Source organism: Gobius niger (genome assembly GCF_951799975.1).
Source record: "Gobius niger genome assembly, chromosome: 2".
In the NCBI taxonomy this organism is placed as follows: domain Eukaryota; kingdom Metazoa; phylum Chordata; class Actinopteri; order Gobiiformes; family Gobiidae; genus Gobius; species Gobius niger.
The window spans coordinates 169,194-179,527 of record NC_136853.1 but is presented as its reverse complement, the minus strand read 5'-3'; the positions used below and the strand labels follow the sequence as shown (position 1 = coordinate 179,527).

At 40.3% G+C, this 10,334-nt stretch overlaps 1 protein-coding gene across 1 annotated transcript; it reads left to right on the top strand.

Moving 5' to 3' along the window:
* Positions 1–228: 228 nt before the first annotated feature.
* LOC306959953 (fucolectin-5-like) lies at positions 229–3,874 on the top strand (the record flags this gene model as incomplete). Its single annotated transcript, XM_079552211.1, has 3 exons — positions 229–262; positions 483–759; positions 3,439–3,874. 3 exons carry the CDS (start codon positions 229–231, stop codon positions 3,587–3,589), a joined length of 462 nt encoding a protein of 153 aa, XP_079408337.1. The 3' UTR covers positions 3,590–3,874.
* Between the last annotated feature and the right edge of the window lie 6,460 nt (positions 3,875–10,334).

Genomic DNA, 10,334 nt, shown 5'->3' with positions numbered 1-10,334 from the left:
TACGCCCCTGGCCGTATACAATGAATGTGCGTACAGCGGCCTGCGGAGAGGGCGTGTGAACCCGCGCATCACTAGTGTGTATGTGTGTGCGTGTTTGTGATATGCAATCTGGCAAATGTGAGAGGAGTTTGTCTGCGTGTTTGAGAGAGGAATATCCACTATGCAACCAACTTGTGCAAGACAAGAGACATTTATTTACAGGGGTTTGGCTGTGTATATGAGATGTAAATGAGCCTTATTGTCACCCCAGCTGCAGAGAGAGGTGAGAACTGCTCTGCTTTGAAAGCCGTTTACTCACTTCAAACTTTGTTGAAGGCCTAAATTCAAGTGTCTTCTAAATGGTCAAATATGATCAGATTTCCATGTGCTACACATCGTCGAAAAGCTTGGAGACTACACTCTAACGATCGGTCACATATTGCATTGTATGTGGACACATGTTTTTACCACAGAGGAAATATTTGTGTTTGTTCATTTTACAGGAGAGAATCTGGCAATCCTTGGAAAAGCTTCCTCGTCATCTGTGAATGATCAAAGATATGCATCGTTAGCTATTGATGGAAACCGCATCAGCAATGATTATCACTTGTGCCCACACACACAACATGATTTCAGCCCCTGGTTGAGACTGGACCTGGGCAAAACACGGAAGGTGTTCTCTGTGAAGGTGACCAACAGAGTTTTCAATTACGAAAGACTGAATGGAGCTGAGATCCGCATCGGAGATTCCCTTGATAACCAGGGCAACAATAACCCAAGGTAATTTATTAAAAGACATAGTTAAAGGCAAATATACTGGAGCAGCCCTTGGTTGGCACAGTGGCACAGCGGTTGGCACTTGTGCTTCACAGCTAGAAGGTCGGGGTTTGATCATCTCTTTTATTTCACATTTTTTTACATAACATTTAGCAAACTCTAGTGATTAGGCAAACTATGCAGACACAAATGTATAGTTAAACTCATTTATTTTTATGATGTGTGGAGGCCCCTTGAAGTGCCCACCCGGGGATTTAGAGCCACAACTAACTCTCTCGTCCTGCTCCTGGGCTCTTTTTCTATGAAAGCCCATCTAGTTTTGTCTTGGTAGAGTCTTTAAAAAAACAAAAAATAAAATGAACATAACTGAAATTACGCAAACTAATGCAATTTCACATTTCGAGCATAATTTATAAGTGGGGAAATTTCTCTTCTCAACTCTTTTAAATGATGAAAACTAATAACTTTGTGTCTAAGACGCTTGTTTGTGAGTGAGTGACTTCAAAATTCAGAAGGATTGTAGTAGGATTGCTCGGATAACTGTCAATAGTTATATAGTAGTAATTATTATTGATTGACTGCGGAATTCTTCTGCAGTCAATTGTGCAATTTATGCAAGTTAAGCATCAAAACGTTCCGCATGTTGAGGAGAAGGGTGCTATTACTTTTGGGACTTCTGCAACTTACGGTTTTTCCGCAATTGGCCAAAATGTCGGAGATTTTTCCCATTGACTTATAATGGGGCTGCCGCAAATCCATGCTTTTCTGCACTTTTTTCTGCATTTTATGCAATTTCTGCACTTTGTGCATGTTCAGCTTATGCAACTTGTGGGTTTTGAGAAAAAATTGTCCTTCTGCAGTTTTCCAGTTTTTTTATACGAGAGTTTGAAATTTTTGCATCAGTGTGTATGTGAACCTGGCCATTAGTGTGTATGGGGGAATCCAGCCAATGGGGAAACTCCAGGCCTTTCAGCCATTTGTGCAGCTTCTGCCAATCAAGCACTGAGGCCATTTCAACAGTTTGACCAGTTTATGGAATATAAACGTTTATGCAATATTAACAATTTATACAAAGTAACCACTTTATGCATTTTGAACCGTTTATGCAACTTAAGAGTTTATGCCATTTAGGATTTATGAATTTTAAAGAGTTTATGCAATTTACATAATTTATGCAAATTAACCCATTCATGCAATTTACCAGTTTATGCAGTTTATACAGTTTATACAGTTTATGCAACATGACATTTTATGCATTTTACCAGTTGATGCAAATTAGATCATGCAAATTAAGCAATTTATGCAATTTGAACAGTTTATGCAACTTCTGCATTCGCTTCCCACATTTCCGCAGTCAATCGCAATGGCGAAGCTAATATTATTTAATTAGTTAATATTATTATTATTTTGTCAAGTCGTTTCTGAAGATGGCGCCGCTGTGCGTGGCATGTCGTCAATCTCTGCGGAGATTTTTGCTGCTATTGTTGTTAATTTCAGTTTTCTTTAAAAATGTGTCGCCGCTACTGGTGCCAGACACTTCTGAATATCCGCAATTGTGTGACAAAATCTCCGACTTCTGGCAGCAGTGGACAATCAAAGACGCTCCCACCATTCCTGGGCCACACTACCTGCTGCATCTACCTGTCACCCCTCCTCGCAAACGCCGCCACAGAAAGCGGGGGAAGCGAAGTGGTGAACTTGTTAGACTGAGACCTACCTGGCGCAGTCTTCGACCCATGACCACTTCACGCGGATTTCCCGGGGCTATGGTGGCTTCATCGTTCGGGGCTCCTCGGAGCTTAGCTGCCTCCGCTCTGTCCCAGGCACTGGCTACGTACACTCTAGCCGCCCGTGCCGTGTCCGCGTCTGCAGACGAGGCTCTGTGCGGGTAAACCTCCGTCCTGTTGCCTTGGACACATTGCGCTCATTAATGTGAGGTCTCTCACAAACAAAACTTTTATTCTAAATGACTTCTTCCTAACACGTGAGCTGGACTTTCTCTTGTTGACGGAAACGTGGATTAAACCGGGTGATGACAGCGCCTACACTGAGCTCCTCCCCCCTCACTGCTCTTTCCTCAGCTCACCGCGAGCGTCAGGTCGAGGAGGTGGAGTCGCCACAGTCTTCAAGGATAAATTTACATTCAAGCCTTTCCATGTAAATATGTGTTCCTGTTTTGAAGTACAGCTGTTTACATTAGAACTCTCTTGCCCTATTTTGTGTGCTGTTGTCTACCGTCCACCGAAATACAACAAGGATATGCACCATCACTGACTTTGGCCTTTTTAAATCCAGGCTCAAGACGCATTTATTCAGACTGGCTTTTAACACTTTTAGCACGGCCACACTTTTAGTACATTTGACCTGTTTTATTGTTTGGTTGTGTGAATGTTTTTAGTGGATTTTATGTTGTTTTATTGTAAAGCACTTTGGTCGCCTTGAGTGTTGTAAAGGGCTCTATAAATAACATTTGCTTGATTGATTGATTGATTGATTGATTGATTGATTGATTGATTGATTGATTGATTGATTATTTTTACTTTATGAATTAAATCAGGTCAACATTGGCAAACCCTGGTGAAGTGTTGAAACACAAATATAGGACTTTTAATCCAGCAGTCAATGTAGGGCTTTAAGTCTTTGTTGTTCTGAATGTTCCTAAAGTGTGGTCTCTCCTCTCAGGTGTGCAGTGATCTCTAGTATCCCTGGAGGCTTCACCCAGGGCTTCGACTGTAACGGGATGGACGGTCGATACGTCAACATCGTGATCCCAGGACGAACAGAGTATTTGCACGTGTGTGAGGTGGAGGTCTACGGCTCTGTGCTGGACTGAAAACACGTCCAACAGCATGTGCACGCTATGTAACATGTGTTCATTCCATTAAAATCCTTGGATCATCATATTGTTCTTTGAAAGGACAGATATAAAAGACAAAACAAACAGGCTTAACCAGACTGAGAAGGGGCACTTGACTGAAAAACACCGGCAGCAAAGTTTGATGATTTAAGCAGCCTTCTGTTTTCACACAACCACAGTAGCACATTAATGAAGTAGTACCGAACACTAAAAACTTCCAAAATATAGACAAGGTTTTGGTCCTCTTTGAAATTCAGACAAATTCAATTCAATTGGCTATGACATTTGCATGCCAAACAATGAAGGCTGCTAAAACATACCACTTCAGTAACTTTTTGAACCTGCTGCTGTCTTGCTATCCTTCCTCTCTCTCTCTCTCTCTTTCTCTCTCTCTCACATGAAGCACGTGAGGGATTGGCTGTGCTCATGGGGCCCTCTACACTGTTAGAAAAAGGGGTACGCAAGGGTACATTTATGTTCTTTAAGATAGAATTTTTAGTTATGTGCCCTCGATGGGTCAAATTTGAACCACAATATTCTGATATGTACCCTTTATGGGCTTAAATGGTGCTAATTTGTTCCCACTGATGAAAGGGCCCTAATTTGTACCCTTGTTCTTTGACATAGGGGTACAATGCATGTTATTCTACCATTGTATATACTGAAGCTGTTAAATATTAGTGGTAAGGTCGACTTTTCACTGTACTGTTTACAATATGTAGCTCAATTGTTTTGCACACATTTGCGTTACATAAAATGTAATATTGTATGTCCAAACATTCTAGGTTTGAATATTTTATGACCCATTCAATTGTGTGCTTGTGGGCTAAAATAATGAAATAAATATGTCAGTGCTGATCAGGTTTGACTCTCAAATGTGTCTTTCCACGCCCCACAACACCCAATGTTGTTGTATGCACAGTGACCCCACGTGATTTCCGCTTGGACAGTGAACCAGACGCTGTCCTTCCTGTCCGCTCTCTCTTCCCATTAAAAAATAGCAGGTCCCACAGAGATGAAGCGATAGCTCAAGATTTGGGAAAGGACAGCGAGTAAAAGTTCGGATGTGGCTGGAGCAGTTGTGCCATTGCCACATTTCCAAAAAAAGTCTATAAAGGTAAAAAATGCAAACCTAAGATCAATAACAAGGTGTGGTTTAATCATGACTGTAAACAAAAAAGACACAAATACAATGATGCAAAGAAAAAGAACAGAATTTAAAAAATTATTACTTCTGCAGAAAATTTAAGAATAAAAAGTAGAGCTTACAAAAATGTTTTACGCAGAGCTAATAGAGACAGTAAAGTCAGATTTAATAGAGAACTACGGAATCTGAAGTCTAAATATCCCAAAGTGTATTGGAAAAAGCTCTCCGAATCCGAACAGAGAAAAGAACAATGTCCTATCTCTGTTGAAGAGTTTTATAATCATTTTAAGGACATTGAACAAATACACAATGGTATTAATATGCCCGACATGGGTTTGAACTGTAGTGCCTTAAATGAACGTATGAGTTACCAAGAAGTTACACAGGCTATCAAGACACTTAAAAGTGGAAAAGCAGCTGGAGTGGATCAAATAATTAATGAATATATTAAGTATACTTCAGATACTTTGGCCCCAGTGTATATAATTTTGTTTAATAAGATCATGGACAGTGGAATAATCCCTGAGGATTGGGTTCTTGGTTTGATCGTGCCTATATATAAAAAGAAAGGTGATGTACATGACTGTAATAATTACAGAGGCATCACACTCTTGAGTTGCTTGGGTAAATTATTTACCAATATATTAAATGCAAGATTATGTAAATTCTGCAACGATAATTTAATCCTGTGCGATAATCAAGCTGGATTCAGAAAGGACTGTTCTACAATCGATCACATTTTCCTTTTGAAACAAGTAATTTCGCTTTAAAAAGAAGTTGTTCATTGACTATAGGAAATCATTCGATACGGTTTGGCGGGAAACTTTGTGGCATAAACTGTTGAAAACAGGTATAAAAGGTAAATTCATGACAGTAATGAAAAGTATGTACGACAATGTAAAATCTTGTGTTTATTTACATGGTGCAAAATCTGAGGCATTTGTGAGTCTACGAGGTGTCAGGCAGGGAGAACATTTATCCCCACTGTTATTTGCTTTGTATGTGAATGATCTAGAGCAGGGGTCACCAACATGGTGCCCGCGGGCACCCAGGGGCCCTTTGGGGCATGTCCAGTAGCCCTTGGGACTTTTTCTAAGGTGTAAAACACTTCATTTTCTTGAATCTAATTCTTAAAATTACAGTTATTTCGGTTCTTGTGACTCAGTATGAGTTTAAAATAAAGCTATTTTAATATAATATGGGGTCAATATCCTATAAGTGAACAGTGTACGTTTAAGTCTTTAGGATTTGTTTTTAACTGGTCGCCCTCAAACAACTTAATGCTCTTAAAGTCGCCCTCAGCTGAAACACCCCTGATCTAGAGGAATACTTGTTGGAGAATGGATGTGAGCCTGTTAACATCGGTGATTCAACAATAGAGATTTACCTTAAACATCTATTGCTATTGTATGCGGATGACACCATCATCATGTCCACAACTAAAGAAGGGCTACAGAGAGCCTTGAATTATATGTGCGAATATTGTAAAAAAAAAATTAGAAATTAGAAATTAATAGTGGCAAAACTAAAGTAACAGTATTTGGGCACAGGAAAGTGGATGGCACAAAATTAAATGTATTATGCAATGGAGAAAGACTGGAGATTGTACAATGTTTTCAATATTTAGGTGTTCTCTTTAATTATAATGGCTCCTTCAAGAACGCAAATGCAGAGCTACAAACACAAGCTACAAGAGCTATGTTTACAGTCCTAGCAGGAAAGGAAATTTGATTTGTCAATTGATGTTGCATTGGAATTATTTGATAAGTTAGTCTGCCCCATAATGCTGTATGCATGTGAAGTGTGGGGCTTTGAAAAATCGGAAGTATTTGAGAAAATTCATCTTCGGTTTTTAAAATACATCTTAAAAGTAAAACTGAGCACATGCAGTAACGTGGTGTACGGGGAGCTGGGACGATTCCCTTTGTCAATAATGATTAAGAAGAGAATGATCGGGTTCTGGAGAAACCAAGTACAGCCACAAAATGTACAACCTGTTGTTGGACTTGTTTAGAAAAGGTGAATACACGTCTCCATGGTTACTGCAGGTGAAACAGGTCCTCGATGACTGCGGTCTCTCCTGTATTTGGAGATCCCAGAAAATCACCAATGTTAACTGGCGGAAACTCAAAGTGGAACAAACCCTAAAGGACCAGTTTATACAGAAATGGAGAGGAGAATGTGTCGCTATGTCGTCCTGTGATGTCTATGTGGAATTTAAAACCGTATTTGAATTAGAAAAGTATCTTTTGTGTGAGAATGTCTCCCACAGACATTTGTAATTTAAGAACCGGAAACAATCGACTGGCAAAAGTAGTGGCCGATACAAAGGCATTGACAGAAAATGTGGTTATTGTAAATCTCTGTAATGATAATGTTGACGGCGATGAGTTTCATTGACTGCTTGAATGTTCAAATGCGGAAGTTGTCATCAATAGAGAAAAGTATTTGCCAAAATGTTATGTAAGGTTCTTCTTCTGTTAAAATGATGAACTCGTCCTTAGCCAGATCCTGAGTATCTCTTTATTTGTGTGGGAACCTGCTAATTGTGAAAGTAAACGATCAGCGACAGGAAGTCCAGCGTCTGCTCACTGTCCAGGAAGACGTCACGTGGGGAAACTGTGCATACAGCCTGTAATGCAGTCCATACCAGTGCAGTTGTGCGGTTTGTGCGCGCGGTCCCGACAAAGATTTGAATTTCACCGCCATTTCCTTTCTGCCCCGCGCGCACATTCCGCTCTCAAACTTTTCAGATGGACTTCACCACGGAGGAACTTCTTCTGAAGCTACAGGAGTCGGGTGTTAATATTATGGAGGAAGAGGCACAAAAATTCAGACGATGTGACCATGAAGGTTGCTTGTCAGCGTCAAATGGTTTGCTAATGCTACCTAGCCTGCTTGGGACTGCTACTAGCGTTAAACAACTGAAATTCATAGAGCATGGAGGGTCGTATTCTTAATAATAAATAAAACAAATCCAAAATGAGGCTACCGTTACATTTCACATGTCCTCAATTCCCCAAAGACCTACAGAGCCTGCTGGACAAAAAGGAGCCATGCCATAAGATGTCTAAATATAGACATAGGATTGTCCGTGTGCTCCATGAAGCGCTTCTAGAATATACAGTGTAAGTCATAACTGTTACTTGGTTAATTTCTTTTAAACACATAGGCAGTGTTTCTCAAAATGGTGTTTTTCTGAGTTTGTTTTTTAAATCATTAAATAAAATGCCATTTATACTTACTGCATAAAGTTGTGTAGTTTTTGGTTTAGATCTGGTCTTAAGATCTAGCTTGATCTGGCCCATTCCAATCACTGATAACTAGGAAGAAGCTCATGACCACATTGAGATTTCCACTTTATCCAGTGAATGAATGTTTATCACTGCTATTGGACATTAAGTAGGGGGAGGAAAATACAAAATTTAAACATTTTTAAACTCTGCATGGTCCCTTTGAGACATGACGGGACATACGTTTTGTGCAAATGATCAAAGAGACTTAATAGAATATTTGTGTGTAATTGTTTCAACAGCTGAAATACCAATGTTTATAATGTGTAATAATTCATGCTGTACTTTGAAATGGGCTCAAAAGAACCAGACTTTAAAGGAATAGGCCACCGTTTTTACATACTAAGATATGTTCTTACCTCACTTTAGACGTGTTAATATATCCCCGTCTGGTCTTTGTCCGTGCGCTCACACATACGCAGCCTCTCCCACATGTCACATAGCTCCGAAAAAGCTCAGATAGAAGCTACCAAGCTCTTCCACGTGTTCCCTATTTAAATAAAGTTACGTGAAGTGTTTTCATGCGAAGTATATTTACACAGAAATGTAACATGTGGATTTTATAAGCAGATAAAAAGGGGGACTATATTGTGAGGCGTAATGATACAGGAGCAAAACGTCCGCGTAGTAACTCCTAAAGACTTCCCCCGCTCACTTCCGTCAATAACCTTTAGGAGTTACTACGCGGACGTTTTACTCCTCGTATCATTACGCCTCACAATATAGTCCCCCTTTTTATTTGCTTATAAAATCGACATGTTACATTTCTGTGTAAATATACTTCGCATGAAAACACTTCACGTAACTTTATTTAAATAGGGAACACGTGGAAGAGCTTGGTAGCTTCTATCGTGAGCTTTTTCGGAGCTATGTGACATGTGGGAGAGGCTGCGTATGTGTGAGCGCACGGACAAAGACCAGACGGGGATATATTAACACGTCTAAAGTGAGGTAAGAACATATTTTAGTATGTAAAAACGGTGGCCTATTCCTTTAAGATAAGACACATTCATAAATAGTCAGACAAATAGCTCCCGGTCGATGTAGACAACACGCTAACACACATTTGGTAAGTACTTCTTTTCAATCTCAACCTTTTTAAACGACTTTTCCTAAAGGCTTGTGATTCTCTGCTAGTTTCACGTTCAATATTTCAGGCGTTTTTTTGGGAGTTGGGATTCCCCGGGGAAAAAGCCTCAACTGTCCAGGGGGGGAAATGTTTTTTTTTTTTTTATTATTATTGTCCTAAAGCAAAACTAAGTAACTTGTTTACCTTCATAAATCCTTTCCGTCGTGCCTCTGGGGGTTATACAAGTGTTAATGGGATGATTGGAGGGTCTTTCATCTTCTCCTGGTGACCCTGGCCAGAAAAACACATTTGCAACTTCGCTGCCACCAGGTTACAGGTGCAATACACACTAATGGAATCTCGAAGAAGAAGCTAACAGGTGTTGTGACAAGTTTAGTTAAAGTTAAGCTGGTAACCAAACTGGCGCCATGCTGCCTGGCACCCTGCTGGGCCTTTGACTAAGCCACGTAGAGAGACCGGCTTCTTCCTGTACTCCAGACGAGGCCCTCGCTCCTTTACCCAATAGGCCCCAATAGGCCCGTCTCCTCAACATCACAAAGATCTCCTTCTGCCTCCAAACGCCACCATGATGCATTACCATGGAAAGCGCCTTTTGGTGGCTGCATTAACATCTCCAACTGCATTACCATTTCTCTGTGTTTCTGGGCTTCCCTTTGTTGTGTATGACCCCTGTCCTGCTGCTCTGTCTTTGGTGCTCACCTTCATAAGGTGATGCCAAAGCTGAGCAGGGCAGAGCTTACCTTGAACTCGCGTTATGTGTAACCCTCTCCGCAATGCATTGTGTAATAAACTTCACATCTTGACTAGACAAACATCTCTTAAGCTTTATTAAGCAAGAAAATCCACAACACAGGCTAATGGGCAAAGCTAACTGCGGGCTAGCGCCACTCAAACAGTATTTACAGCCAAGTTTGAGTGAAAAAAATGATCTCGATAGAGTAATTGGATGAACAATCTCCCTCTGTCCCTTTGTCTTTTCTGTCAGCGTAGGATTTACTCTCACGGACAATTAATGAGTAAAAAAACATGTTACAACACCTGCAGTGGCGCTCATGGCCTCTAGGGGCATGAGTTACTCAGTATTGCTTTAAGGGCACATCATTATGTCATATGCAGCATCAATATATGATTGTTATTTTTTTTGTAGGAAAATGAAGTGCCTCACTGTTTTGTTTGTGTTGTTTACTGTGA